General features: G+C 45.5%; 1 protein-coding gene across 4 annotated transcripts in view; it reads left to right on the top strand.

Annotated features, from left to right (window-relative positions):
- L1CAM (L1 cell adhesion molecule) overlaps window positions 1-13,881 on the top strand; it is a 138,516-nt gene extending 124,635 nt beyond the window's left edge. For 2 of the 4 annotated variants that reach the window (XM_061614255.1, XM_061614256.1), the window contains exons 24-27: window positions 36-200; window positions 3,537-3,668; window positions 5,365-5,437; window positions 11,633-13,881. In XM_061614255.1, the coding sequence (XP_061470239.1) occupies window positions 36-200; window positions 3,537-3,668; window positions 5,365-5,437; window positions 11,633-11,861 (599 nt within the window). In that variant the 3' untranslated portion in view covers window positions 11,862-13,881. The remainder of the gene's footprint in view (window positions 1-35; window positions 201-3,536; window positions 3,669-5,364; window positions 5,438-11,632) is intronic. The other 2 variants (XM_061614254.1, XM_061614253.1) reach the window with 2 other exon arrangements.
- Window positions 13,882-15,491: the final 1,610 nt, after the last annotated feature.

The raw sequence follows: 15,491 nt of genomic DNA, 5'->3' as shown, positions 1-15,491 counted from the left end.
TGGTCTTTTTTCCTATCTCCCTGTATTCCAAACAGATAAAGAACCGTGGCATATTGTAGGAAAAGCCAACTCCAGGCAGGGTTCATACAGCATCCCAGACCTGGAGCCAGGCAAACAGTATCGGGTCCGGCTTGTGAAAGAACACCGTACCGGGGATAATCAAACCATATGGGAGACAGAAGTAGAAACCAGCGGTATTGGTAAGTGGTATTTCAGACCAGTGGATCACTGTTGAAGCTGCTGCTGTGTCTCACGGTGCTCAAACATTTTAATACTTCGTTCATACTTGAGATGCTTCCACACCACAGTTTATTGAGGGCTCGGTGCTGCTCATGCATGCAAGCTTTATTTCTTTTTTTTACTATACTTTTATACTGCTTGATTGTGAAAAGTCTCTGAATTTTACTCAGTGTTCGTGCAACATGTCATTGTTCATATTGTTAGGTTAAACTAGTCTAGAACTTTTTTGTTTTATCTATAGTTATTTCTTTTTGACAGTTGCTTTAAGATTTATTTTTATTCATAAGATTCCTTTGCCATTCTTCCGTAATGAATCACTTTATTTGTAACAAATTACTTTATGTTTTGAGTTAAGGTAATCTGTTCACTTGGGGGGGGGGAACAGATAAACTACAAATTTTCAGCATGGCTCAACTTTATGAATAGGTGGTTCTGGGAACAGCCTGTATTCTAATAAATGGGGACACTCTCTGACTCTGAATGCAAAACCCAATAACATTGGGGGTGGTGACCTTGCAAGGCTATCTGGCCAATCCATTCATGGGTTGTTCAGACTAATACACAGGCTCCGCCTGCTGAAATCTCTTCTCCTGCACAACTATTAAAGGTCCTCTTTTGCAACTTGCCAGTCTGCTGCTCAGCCACATCTCTTCTTTTAGCCACCCTTCCCAAATCTATATCTGCCTTGAATATTGCCCATTCTGGGCTGTGTGTCTGTTTCCTTCGTATTCTTCCTGATTTCCCCATTGTGGTTCTGCTAAAACTTACTTCCTCCTGTCCTGATTAAGTCACCAGTGCCACAGCACAATTGCCTTTTGGCACACAGCTGATACCAAGTGAACCCTCTCCTTTTGACAGACAGTTTTTGGCAAAATCCACAAGCATTTGTATGCTCGTGTGAGATGTTTGTTTGCTAATAATACATACTACTTCCTTAGGAATGGACTCAAAAGAAGTTTAGAACCAATAATAGATCTATCAGCCATAAAACAACAGTGAAATCAAGGCAAGAATTACAAACAGCAATTATCCTGTTAAAAACGAAGTTGGGTCCAGACTAAGTTAGTTGCATTTCACTGATATCAGTGGGGGAAATTAGCTGTGACTACATTGTCCCACTGATTTTAATGGTAATTAGGCAGCAATCCTAATCATGTCTATTCAGAAGTTATTCAGTGGCGCTTAAGTGCAGCTTAGTGCAGCTATCTTTGTCTGGATCCAGTAGCAGCAAATAGATTTAATTTTGGCTAAGTAAATGCCTTTGAGAAGAGACCAACTTTAATCTACCTTCTAAAAAGGGAAGGTTTTCCTTCCATTGGTTATTTTTTCCATGGCGAGAAAACTACATTAGGATCAGACCTATTATATTCAAACTTGGAATGGATTATGTACCACACTGAAGGGTCTCTTCATTAAACTCTTACTGAGGAAAATGTTACAAACATTCATGAGAGAGAGAGAGAGAGAGAGAGTATTCAAAGGCTTAGGTTTTATTTATCTTTTGAACCTTTACTCCCTCCTGGTTTCTCAGGCATTTTAATAGGCTTTGTGATGTATTATTTATGGTTATCATTATTAAATGTGACACCTTTAAGTGGAGGGCCTTCTGTGATCTGACAAAAATGTCAGATTCATACTCTTAGAGACTTGGGAAATGCTAAAAAGAGCTGGTGATGTCTAGGCTTGGGAAAAGATGGGGAAGGCAGGGATTTGATTACTGTCTTGAAATATTTTAAAGGCCATAGCGAAGGAGATAAGAGAGCCATTGTTCCCTCTTGTCATATAGACAGAGGGACAAGAAGCTGCTGATTGATATTGCAGGAGAGTGAATTTTAGGAAGGCTATCCTACATCTGAGAGCAATAGATATATTTAGGATGGTGCTGGCTTAGATCAGGAGGGCTTTGAGAAGGCAAGGGGGGGGGAGGAGATTTTCTGTGGGAAATCTTCATTTTTGTTACTATACTGCCTTGCTTTCCCCTCCCTGTTCCCCCAGCTGTGGGAAAGGGTGACACAGATGCATTTACCTGGTTCCCACTTAAACATATTTTAGGCATCAAGAGAAAATCATTCTATTACCTCAATCTTTTATCAATGCATGAGCCCCCAAAGTCAGGGGTGTCTGAATTGATCCATGGTTGCAGGGAAATGGCTATAGCTCAGTGGCAAAGCATATATTGCACATGGAAGGTTCCCATTTCAACCCATCGTGTATCCACGCAGGGCTGGATAAAGACCTGTCTGAAACCCTGGACATCCACTGAAAGTCATTGTAGAGCAGGGTGGGGAACCTGTAACTCCCCAGACATTTTTGGATTCCAGATCCCATTAACCCCAGCCAACATAGCCAACAGTCAGTGATGATAGGAGTTGGTCCAGCAACGTCCCAAGGGCCACAGGTTCCTCATCCCTGATGTTGATAGCACCGAACTAGACAGACTGATTTTCTGACCCTGTAGAAGGCACTGCTGCTTGGGTAGGTAGGATTCCAGGCTACTGTTTTGCACATGCTGCTGTTTAATGTATTCATGAGTAACTGCCCCTAGCTCCGTACTTCCATGCAAGTAGATCTATGGGTAGGGAGCGCTTTCCAGCCAGCTGATCAAATGTCTCCACAATATGTATTCAAGATACTGTTGCGAGCACTGCAGAACAATGATGGTTCTCTTTTGAGAGAAACCAATGGCCCAGCCCGGTGTTAGGTACAAATAGCTCCAGCTCCCTTAACCCCAGAGATGTGGGGTAGATATCACACATATTCAGATGTAGGTGTGTGGGCGGGATACACACACACACACACAGAGTGCCTATTAACCCATTGTAAAAAACAATTCCCAAGTGCTTGTTATTGCATATATTTCAGAACTAAAGACAAGTTCCTCCATATATGAATCTGTATAATATAAATACTAGATTGAGCTGATGCATGTACGGATGGGATGTACTTTCCAAGGGGCCTTCAAATGAAAACAGGTCTCATCCCTGGATTTGAAAGCAGAGACATATATGGTAGCAGCTGCTCTCTGAGCCTTACCCTGTTTGAACCCAGGTTGTGTAAGACACAAATGTCATCTAGGAATGCAGCTCTACCAAGATAGCAGTAACATGTTCTCTCTGCAGCCTAATCTAGATGTGTACAGCTTGTGGATTTCCATCATCACACATTCTGGCCAGATGTTCTTGGGAGGAACATCTCTTGGTAGTCAGAACTTAGAGTTGGATGAACCAGCACTTTGAATAAAACACGTCTAGCCCAGTCTGGTAGGTCTTAATTTCCTATGTTTGCTCTTTTTGCAGTTCGTGAGACTTTCCAGAAGAGCTTTGCTGCAGAAGGTTGGTTCATCGGCTTTGTGAGTGCGATTGTCCTCCTCATCCTGGTTCTGGTGCTTCTCTGCTTCATCAAGCGCAGCAAGGGCGGCAAGTACTCGGGTGAGGTGCCCCCAGCCCCACCCTAGCACCTCGCAGCAGACCCCCGTGGGCCACACCCCCAGACTATTATCACTTATCAGTTATATAGCACTTTTAGTGTGCCTGGTGGTGTTCGTCCTCACAACAGTCCTGTGAGGTAGGTTATTATCATTCCCATTTTACAGAAGAAGAAGAAGAAGAAGAGCTTGAGAGATGGGTGCAGTTTATGGAGTTCACCTAGTGAAGTCCACAGTTGAGCTAGGAGCTGAAACCATGTGAACCAAGTTCAGGTCCAATATTTGACCCACTGGGCTGGATAAGTCTAAAACAGGGATGGAAAACTTGATGCCCTCCAGATGTTGCTGGACTTGATCAACCCCAGCCAGCATTGCCAATGGTCAAGGATGATGGAAGTTGTAATCCAGTAACATCTGGAAGGCCACAGGTTCCCCATATCTGCTTTACGTGGTGGAGGGACAGCTTATAGGTTAGAACACACCTGTGCTACCAGCTTGAATGGGCTTTATGGTATTTGCTTCCTTAAGGTAGCCTGGGAATTGTAGTCCAGCCTTTCCCAACCAGTGTGCCTCCAGAGGTTGTTGGACCACAATTCCCATCTTCCCTGACCATTGGCAATGCTGGCTGAGGCTGATGGGAGTTGTGGTCCAACAACATCTGGAGGCACACTGGTTGGGAAAGGCTGCTGTAGTCAATGAGAAAATCTCTATCGGATTCTGAGCACACTCCCAAACCTACAGCTCCCAGGGTTCCTTGCAGAGCAGCTAGAACAGTTGAGGCTGCACCTCTTGTATTCTTCATAAGCTTTTTTCCTATTGTGCTGTCCCTTGAGCAGCAGTGGGGAACCTCAAGGCCAGGGGCAGAATAAAGCTCTCCAGGCTTTTCTCTCTGGTCCTTGGAACTCTGTCCAGCCACATCCCCCCACCCATCACGGCCCCTGCTTTGCACTCTCCTGCCATGTGTTTTTGCCTGGCTGGATGTGCCCTTGAACTCTGATAATGTTACTTTCTTGCCTGGATGGAGGACAGAGACGGGTGTGTGAGGGTGTGTAGAAAGTAGCCTCCTGTAGAAAAGTAAATTTTACATTGTTGGTCTGCCCACATTTGTCTGTGGCCCTCTGGCTGAAAAGGGTTCTTCACCCTTGCTCTTGAGCGCAGGGTGTCCCAGATTGGAGACCAACAGTTTTTTCCCCAAAGAATTAAAAGTAGCATGATGAAGCCATTGTTGTCTGTAGATGATTCCAGTATCATCTCTGATGAAAGCTTTTTGTAATGCTTCAAGACTTGACTGTGGGGCAAAAGAAATGAGTGCATAGAGACCCTGGGCAATCCTATCTCCATCGTACACATTTCAACACTCTGAAAAAACTGTTTTCTATCTCTAGCCCCAGATGCTTGAGTTCCCATTTGGTTAAGCACCCAACCCCTCAGACTCTTAAGAGCTGTGGGGCAGCTTCCTAACAACCTTCTAAGATGCCCATCCCAGTTTTCATATAGTTCTGTCCCAACACCTCAGCGAGGCAGAGGAGATGTAGAGCCCTTCAAAATGAGAGATGGCATTGCTACTCTCCTCTGTTTTTACAACATTTCCCTTGCTTGGCCATCTTCTGGACTAACCTCTCCCTCCCACCCCACTCAAGTCCACACCCCTGCCCACCTATGTTTTCACTGTGTTTGACATGTTTTCTCTTCTACTCTAGTGAAAGATAAAGAGGACACCCAGGTGGATTCTGAAGCCAGGCCCATGAAGGACGAGACCTTTGGGGAGTACAGGTACAAGGCAAAGAAGTGGAAGTGCCTCTCCAAATAACTGAGGGCAAACAGGCCTGGGCTCAGGGTGGGAAAGATTCTCTCCCCCCCAAGGGCAAGAGAACCCCACCCCACAACCACAGGGTATTGATCAGTATGGTCTATATAGATAGACCTATAGGGCGGTCTAGAAATGTAATTAAATAAATAAAATAAATAAATATGATGCCCCCAAAAGACTCAGTTTGCCTGGATCCCAGTGCTTAGAGAAGTGTGGAGTTCAGTGGGTTGAAACTAGCATATGGTCAGATGTCTGTGATGTGAACAAGCACGAGTATTTGGGTAGGTATTGCCCCAGTCTCAACATGCAGAGACACTTATTGAAGTGAGCCCTCTCAGGGCAGGCACCAAGGGGCCTAGAAAAGCTTGCTTCTGATGCTGTCCCTTCCCCAGTCTATGGCAGACTCCCACACCATGCACAATTCAGCATATGTTTGGAGTTTCATTGACCAGACCTCATGAGAGATTGTTAGGGCTGTGTAATTTTGCAGAAGGCAGAAAAGCTATGGAATATGATACTGGCCACAGAATTCAGCTTCCTTAAAAATCTCAAGCTTTCTTTTTTCCTCTTTTTAAAGGAAGCAAGTTTCTAGCCCTTATGGTTGCAAATATATACTTCTGTGGGTTGTGCCTTGCTTCAGTGCCCTGAATAGCTCCTTCTCCCTCTCCATGACTATCAAAAGAAAAATAAACTATACAAAGTAAGATGTCTTGCAAATTTGCTTAATTTGCACAATATATGCAGGTTGTAGAAATTCCATTTTTATTGGCAGATATTTTGGATTACCTTAGTGTAGGGTTTTTATTTCGACACACAATCTTGAGTATTAATATGTCTCCAATGGTAAGTACAGTGAGTGAGAAAGCAGGACTTAGAGCAGGAACAGAGAGTAAAGAGGGTGGCAGCGGTAGGAAGGGGGAATATTCTACAAACCCTTGTACAAAACAGTCATCTACCAATGGATGGATGGTGCTGCGATAGTGGCAGGAGAGACAATTTAATAAGAGATTGTAATACAGGTGTGGGGAACCTTTGGCCCTTCAGATGTTGCTGAACCATAAATCCATCAGCCCCAGTAGGAATGGCCAATGACCAACAACATCTAGAGGGCCAAGGATTCTCCACACCTGTTCTATCAGGTGTGGAGATTTTGATGGTACTACACCTCAGGGGAGCCAAGGCAATCTTATGAGTTGGCACTGAGTTTCTGTGCTACTTCCATTGATATAGTGCTAATAGGGTACTTGGGGCTGTACAGACTGACCAAGTTATGCAGTCTTGGCCCACGGGGTTGGTAGTCTACAAGAGAAGAACAAAACAGGAGCAGTCAAGGTCTGACAGGGAACAGTGAAAAGAGGGAGGAGAAGGTTAGTGGAATAACTGATCAAGCAGGTTTCCCAATCTTGGCTCCCCAGATGTTGTTGGACTACAACCCTCATCATCCCCAGCCAGCATGGCCAATGATCAGGCATGATGGGAGTTGTACTACAGCAACATCTGGAGGGTGAGGGGAAGCAGCTATAAAAGGTAGGTAAGGCTAGGATGGCTCTCGAAAAGCTTTACTGCAGAAAGGAGTCTGGTTAAAATGAGGGGATGAGACACTGGCAGAGGTGAGGGACCATGAACAGGAATCCTCATGCTTAGGATGCTACACACTTCTCTTAGTGCATACATTTCTGCCTTTTTCCCCTGCAGGCTATACTAGAAATCTGACTCTGGCTCTTTCTCTCTTTTCTCTCCCATCTCTTGCTCCACTAATGGAGGTCCTTGGAGAGGTAAGAGGGTTGTCCATATTGCCTGAGGAAGGTGGGGCTGGAGGGACCAGGATACTCGCCTCCTTGCTTTCCCCACTTTTCCCCACTGTCCTTATTGCACCAGGAAGAAAGTCCGGCCATTTCAACAAATGAACCTTAAATACCTTTGCAAATCAAATGAAAAAGAGGTGTTAAAATAGGTTACATTTTAAATGGTTCTCTTCTACTTTCTGTCTCGTATTAGCATTCTAGTGATAAGCCTTGCATTCCAGACTAAAAAGCACTGTTATTAATGTCAGCTTGTGACAACAGTAGGTCTCCCTTGAAATGGTACAGCGTGGTAAGCGGCAGTAACGCAGCCGAAGTGCTGTTCAAGGCCGGAGTTCGATTCCAATCGAAGGAGGAAGTCGAATCTCCAGTAAAAGGAGTCGAGGTCCACTGAGCCTTCCATCCATCCGTGGTTGGTAAAATGAGTACATGGCATACGCTGGGGGGTAAAGAAAGGCCGGGGAAGGAACTGGCAATCCCACCCCATATATATGGTCTGCCTAGTAAATGTCGTAAGACGTCACCCTAAGAGTCGGAAACGACTCGCACTATAAGTGCAGGGACACCTTTACCTTTACAGATGGACTATAACTGTGCCTGCCAAGTATTGTCTTCCTAGTTTGCCTGGATGATTCTTAGGGCAAGATCCACTCCCCTGCAGGTACCCTACCTGGTATGGAGAGGAATTGCCATAGGTCCCCTCCATAGGGCCCTGTTTCCCCTGTCCCCCTTTCTGGCATATCCACATTGCAGGGACTTTCTGCTCCATCTCTGTTCTCTGCTCTGGAGCTTAAAGTAACTGGCTATTTATTTATTACATTTATATTCCACCTTTTCTCCAAGGAGCTCAAGGTGGTGTATGTGTTTCTACTGTCCCCATTTTATCTTCACAACAACCCTTTGAAGTAGGTTAGGCTGGGAGACAATGAATGGCCCAAGACCACCCAGTGAGTTTCATGGCTGAGCAGAGATTTGAACTCTGGTCTCCCAGGTCCTAATGCAACACTCTAACCACCACCCTAAACTGGCTATCTCAGCAAGAGGGAAGGCTAGCAGGAGATAAGGGTGATGCTCACAGATCTTTTTTTAAATGATTTGTTTAAGGTATTTATATACCACTTAATCATTAACATTTCTAAGCAGTATCTATAGGTCCTTGTAATAGCCCTGCAAGCTGCTTGCATCTGCACTGGGGTGTGGAAGAGGAGGGGGGGAGAGAAAGATGGACAACCTATGGCAGTCCAATACCACTGCATCCCAATACTGTGCACATGGAGGAACTGGATCATATCCTAAGAGTTTAGCTATATCCTTCTCTAATTCCATATGAAGCACTTACACATGACAAATGCTGTCCACCTCCCACTGAAACCAATGGCAAAACTTCCATTGGTTTTAATGAAAGAGAACTGCACGTAATTACACAGGGGAGAGAGAAAGTGTAAGCATGTATGCATGTATATGTAGTAGTGCCATCAGGATAAAAGTGACTAGAGTAATAACTGCATGATTTGACCTTCTCCCTCATTGTCTTCCTTCCTTGAAGTTCATCAATGCTTAGAATTAGGTAACAACCTCCCCCCTCCCCTGCAGCCCTCCATCCCTTGACGGTTTTGTCCTGATCTGCCTTTCCTGAGCATCAACGCTACATCCTCTCAGTGACATCCACCATCTAGATCTTGTGGAGGTGGCACTGGAGCTGTCTACTTCCTCCCTTTGGGAGGCACTGAATAGACATCTGTCTCTACTGCGGCAGCCTGCATGCTTTCCTCTTTGCGATACACAATGGACATGGACCTTCATAGCTTACTCAGACCTGTTGATAACAGAGATCCACATTGGTCTTTAACATCCCCTGCCTCATAAGTTCATAGGCATGTTTGCACACTTCTGCAATGTGCTCATCCCTTTAGCTCACTTCATTCATGCCTGCTCATTTCACCTTAATTGTTCAATTTTACTTTTCTTTGAAACATACTTGTCTGTCTGTGCAGTATTCTGCAATTAAGTTCAGAAAAAAACTCAAAACTTGGTACTAGCAACAGAGCATCTTGAGAACCCCAGCTTGTATTTAAGGGTGAGGGGGAAACATGTTTCTGGCCCTTGTGGTTATGAAGATAGGTTCTCCCTCTCAGGAGTGGGGAACCTTTAGCTCTCCAGATGTTGCTGAACTACAACTCCATCAGCCCCAGCAAGCATGGCCAATAGCCAAGGATGATGGCAGATGTAATTCAGCAACATCTGGAGGGCCAAAGCTTCCTTAAACCTGCTGTATCTGGTCAAATTTCCAAAGCCCAAAGGAGTCCTGATAGGATTTTCCTGAAACCAGGAGGTGAGGCCTTCAGTTATCTCCATGGCTCATTGCCCCTTCCTATGGCAAGCAGAATCAGAATAAATTATATGAGCTAAGGAAATAGTTGCAGTTTTGCTTAGTGTGCGTGATGCATACAGGTTACAGAGAATCCAGCCATCCTTGGTACATTTTTAGGAACACATAGCTCTGACTCTAGTACACATCCAGACCTGCTTGACACTCATGCCCTCCCTGGCCCATGTTGCATAGCCATAAAACAACTTCTCACGTCCCCTTTTTGTGCACATTTGCTCTTGCCACTTTCCACATCCACTCCTCTGCTTGGATTTTAGTCATGCATGTTTTCCTGGAAGGTGTGTTTTAGTGACTGTTTCTTCTCTCAACCTGGCATTGTTACACATTGCCCTCTGGGACACATCCTTGGAATACCCCCATTTTTTGGCTGTCTGCTCATTGCCTACTTCTTGGGCACACTTTTTAAAATTTTTATTCTTCATGTTTCCCTTAGGCATACTGGGATCACTTCTCACAATAACAGAAAGAGGGATTTGCAGTATGTCCACAGTGGACATTAGAACATTTGAGCAGAATGAGATTATGCATGTCTGCAAGCAAATCCCTGAAATCCTGAGCATCACATCTTTCAGGCACATATTTACCATCTGTCCACAGGTGTCTCCTCTTCAAATAGTCTAACATCTCCCTTTGGGCCAATTTCAAATATTTATTTTCTATTGTGTGCAGCAATCCTCAAGTGTACATTCTTATAAGTACAGGCTTCAGCATCTCTTCTCCTTCTCACAGGAGCACCCAAGCTTGAGTTTCCAAATTTGCATTTTAACATGCTTTCCTTTTAGCAGGCCCATGACCAGCAGTAGACTCTCTTGGGAATGCAGGACTTTTGTGATGCCATTTATAAGGACCAATCTAGACATGCTCATGCATCTTTTGCACATGTTTGCCTGTTTGCATACTTCTCAAAAAGGAACATGCAGGGGAAGGGAGTGAAACCACCCCCTCTCTACCTTACTTTGCTGAGCTCTGCTGCTTTAAGCAGTACTTGGTTTTGGCATTCTCAGCCACTTAAGTCCTCTTCACACATTCCAAAAGAGGCTTCAGGAAGATGCTCAAATGACCTTGGAGCATGTTTACATGGAATAGTCCTGTGGGTGACTGGCTGGCCATATTTTTGCCTGAAGTGGATAATCCAAAGATTATCCCCCTTCCATCAACTGGATGGGGCACAATCTACCATGACCCATTGAAACAAATGGGATCATGGATTAGAATCATACAATAGTAGAGTTGGAAGGTGTCTATAAGGCCATAGAGTCCTCTCTAGATAATTGGTTCCACTGTTGTACCTTTCTAACAGTTAGGAAGTTTTTCCTGATGTTCTGGCTTCCTGTAACTTGAGCCCATTATTCCGTGTCCTGCACTCTGGGATGATCGAGAAGAGATCCTGGCCCACCTCTGTGTGACAACCTTTCACAGGCCTTACACAGGACATCTCTGTGACTTGAGCCCTGGGAAACATGTCTGTCTTCTTCTCTGCTGCATATAATGCCAACCAAAACCTGCTGCTGAAGGGGCCATTTCACCTTATCCCGTGGTAGGGTTACCCATGTGGCTTACCCTAAAACCCTCCACAGAATGATACAGCTGCAGCTTCCCTTGCAGTCATTCCCCCAGCGTGTGATGCCTTTTTTGTACTGTGTGGACTGGCCCTCTGGCTCACAGTTGTATGCGTGCAGTTCACCAACACACCCCAAATAGTCACCTTTACACAATCCTGCCATCTTGCATGCTGCCTTATATCAAGGATGGGGAATCTGTGGCTCTCCAGATCTTGTTGGGACTCCAACTCCCATCAGCCCAGCATCACTAATGGTTAGGGATGATGGGAGCTAGAGTCCAACAACACCTGGAGGGCCACAGGCTCTCCACACTTAATTTGTATGCTTCCCTTTGAGGTCTGCCTTGCCTACAGAAATGTACAACACACTTGCCTTTTCTCATCTCTCTCCTTTTTCTCCTTGCAGTGATAACGAGGAGAAACCTTTCACAAGCAGCCAGCCCTCTCTGAATGGCGACATAAAGGCCCTGGGAAGCGACGACAGTTTGGCTGACTATGGGGGCAGCGTGGATGTTCAGTTTAATGAGGATGGCTCCTTCATCGGCCAGTACAGCGGTCACAAGGGCAAAGATGGAGGTGGAAACGACAGCTCAGGGGCTGCTAGCCCCACCAATGTGGTCACTGCCCTGGAGTAAGAGGGGTCTTTTTCCCAAAGGATACCCCCTCAACCCTGGGAGAAGAGGATTTCCCTGTGGATTATTGGGTGAGGGCACAGGGATAATCCCCTCCTCACCAAGGGAAAGAAACAAAGAAGTAATCTCCCTCAAATGGAAGTGGTAATTGGGGGAATTCACTCCTTTGTTTACTTATCTGATCCTTCCCCATCAGGAAGGGTTAGAGAATCAGGGGATTCCCAAAATTATCCGCCCAACCCTGAGCAAAGTCAGTCTCTCATTTCTGCACCCGCCACCCCAAAAAAACAATTATCCTTCAGCCAAATTATGTGTGTGTGTATGTGTGGCAAGGAGGGAGGGGCAATGACAAGATCAAAGGGCTGGGTTTATAAAGATGCAGAAGGGGCTTAGTGGGGCTCAGGGTCCGATACTGCCAAAAGAACTGATGATGACCTCCTTCCCAAGAATGTTCATTCTTTGTACATGTTTAGGGAGTGGCTGTTAATTGGTACGGCAAAGTCCCACCCTGCCCCAAACAAAACAGCCAATGGAATAGGAAGAGCCAGCAGACCTGTGATCTTTTCCCTGCCTCTGCAAACAACAGGATGGCTAGTGGGGTAGATGAAAGGACTGGGAGCCAGAATCTGTGTGTTTGATTCTCAGTTCTGGGAAAGGAATGAGTATCAGTGGGCTGGAAAGTTACAAGGCTATGGGCCTTTGATTCTGCTATGCATCCCCTTCTTTTCGTGGATTAAGCCAACTGAGGTTTCCTAACATTTGTACTTGGGGGAGGTGTGCTCCAGCTGAATTCTCCTGAACTTCACTGTGTAGATCTGTCAATCCTTCTGTCCTTTTTTGCTTGATTTCCCAACCATGCCTTGTCCAGGTCGCAGTCCCCTCGGAACAGTGGCTTTCAAACTTTCTGTCCTAAGGAAACCCTTTCCTCATCAGCTTGTCCACTGAGCTATTCCTGCATGTCTGCCATGGAACTCTCTGTGTTTCAAAGGATTCTGGGACATAGTCTAGGGGGACATACTTAGTTCATGTGGAGCATTGGTCTGCTGGGCCTCATAGGTACCCCTTGCAAACTGAGTCCACCCTAGAACACTCCCTTGAAGCTAAGCATTGCAGTGGAAGATTAGTAGTGGTAACCAAGGGGTCTTTCAAGAAAGCTTATCTGTCATTATTCATTGATGAATCCCAAGAGGCCTCAGGGTACCCTGGAGACACAGTTTGAAAACCAGAACTCCCAGAACTTTGACCCCTTCGGTGCTGAATTTCCCACTTAGGGTGGTCTCTCTCTTGTCCCTTTCTCCTTTTGGGTGCCACATTAATTCATGTACTCCTTCTGATGACCAAAGTCCAGGGTTCCTTTCACTGGGCCAATTCTCTACCATTTCAGAAATACCATCCTCTTTCCATCTTCCCCAAACCCAACTTCCCCACAAACAACAGAACAACCCAAGAACCTCTGTGCTTCTTAAATGCATCTCACGCAGCTGCCTTGCGACACGTTCTGTCTTTCAAAAGTGGCCTCTTGTTCACCGAATCAACCACACCCCCATCTCCACCTTGTCTGGTGTAATTTTTTCCCTCTTGCTTGTTGGGGATGAAATAAATCCTTGCTTTTTTTGCATAAAAAGTTTTTTAAAGTAATAAAATAATAATAAAAGTACTCTGATGTTTTAAGCAACCCTACACAAAATAAACCTTGCATTTTCCCCGGTCTGTAAATATTTCAAACCCTCGTGCTTGAGTTTGTTTTAGGTATCTTAGGATGTTTTGAAGTCTTCTAGTTGGTCTATTTAGGTGGCTTGGAATTTAAAAAGGAAAAAACATTTTAAAAGGTCCCCTTTCTTCTACTCTGTAATGCCATTTCTCTTCCCCCCCCCCAAGCTCCCTGCCCTGTGTATTCTTCTCTTTTGTCAGGTCTGTTGCTATCTACCTTTCTCTCTCAATGGCTTTTTTAATATATATATATATGTATATATAAACAGAATTATAAAATGGTAAATAAATGCTGAAATTGAAGCTTGCTTGGAGTGATGCTGGGGAAAACATGGTCGGGGAGGCTTCTATTATGTATGTTCTCCTCAGAGCACCCATATGATTTACCAAGTGCCCCTAAAGCAAAACCACTTTCCTTCTTGCCATCCCCTTAGCCGCTGGATCAGCTAGCAGATGATGAGAAGGACCTTGGCCTGAAACCTGGGGAGCCACTGCCAGTCAGTGCAGACAGGGCTGAGGAACCATTTTCAGCCTGAGGGCTGCATTCGCTCCTAGGCACCCTTCTGGGGGCCACATGCCAATGGTGGGTGGGGCCAGAGGAAAAAGGAGGAAAAAGCAAGTAATGTAAATTGTGCCTTTGTACAGTAGGCTAGTTTCTATACACTTTCCCACACCCCTCTTTGTCCTCCATGCTGGCACATTATCAGAGTTCAAGGACACATTCCAGCCAGGCAAAAATACTGATGATAGGTAAGAGGGGGTGCGGCTAAGGAGGGGTGAGGCTTAGAGTGTCCCAAGGGCCTGATAGGTCTGTAGGGCCTGACGTTCCCTACCTCTTGTGTAAGCCAACCTTCCCCAAACTGGTGCCATCCAGATGTTGCTGGACCCCATCAGCCCCAGGCAGGGATGCTACAGTTGTGGTCCAACAATATTAGGGGGGCAGGTTGGGGGAGGCTGGTATAGACAATGTAAGGTTAGACAATCAACTAGCCTGACCTGATATAAGGCAGCCTCCTATATTCCATGTTGGAAACTGGCTGGCAGTTCCTGCTAGGGGAAATGGCCCTCTGTTGATTCTGCTTGAGTTTTCTATGCCTTTGGCTCCTTTGCATGTGAGATGGGGTGGGGGTCCTGCACAAGAACTGCTGGACCCCTGCAGGAGAACACTCAAGGGCAGGGGTGAGGACCCCATGGCCCTCCAGATGTTGTTGGACTCCAGCTCCCATCAGCCCCAGCCAGCATGGCCCATGTTCAAAGTAGGATGAGACCTGTAGTCCAACAACTCCCAGAAGGCCACAGGTTCCTGCTCTAGGGGCTTCTTGCTCATTGCTGACAAGGCACGTCCCAGAGGACAGTGATGGCCTAGTTGCTTGCTTTTGGGCAGGACCTTCTCTGTTGAGTCCCATAAACTTTACCTTATCCTCCTCCTATATTTACATGAAACTTCTAGAGTCAGGCTGTAAACACACTAGTTGCTAGATCAAAGCATTCCATTAGCCACACCAGGAGGGGGTATGGGTGGATCTGCCGATGGGTTGCAAAATCTCTTTCAAGCTGAAATTTTAAAAAATGCATTCAAGCTTCTCTCACCAGGTTTTACAGTAAGAAAAGGGCAGGGTTTAACTAGCGTTGTGTGCCCCTGTTTTCAGAGGAGAAAGGTGAAGATGCACTGGAACAGTGAGTGTGTTTCTGTCCTCAGACAATGTGGGAATGAGCTCTGATACCGTCAACATGGAGTTTGGAATGATAGCCAACTTTCCCTTACAACTGGCCAGGTCCAGCAGTCTCCAGCCCTATTATAATAGAAGCGGTCAACCTGCAGGAAGGAGCTCTTCATCACGCAATTGCTTCTCTATACACCTCTATACACATGGAAAACAAGTGTGTCAGGGATATTAGGCTAGTAGACAGCTACACATTTGC

Source organism: Rhineura floridana, chromosome 3 (genome assembly GCF_030035675.1).
Source record: "Rhineura floridana isolate rRhiFlo1 chromosome 3, rRhiFlo1.hap2, whole genome shotgun sequence".
Lineage (NCBI taxonomy): Eukaryota > Metazoa > Chordata > Lepidosauria > Squamata > Rhineuridae > Rhineura > Rhineura floridana.
Note: the sequence above shows the minus strand (reverse complement) of the source record. Positions and strands in the feature narration are given on the sequence as shown.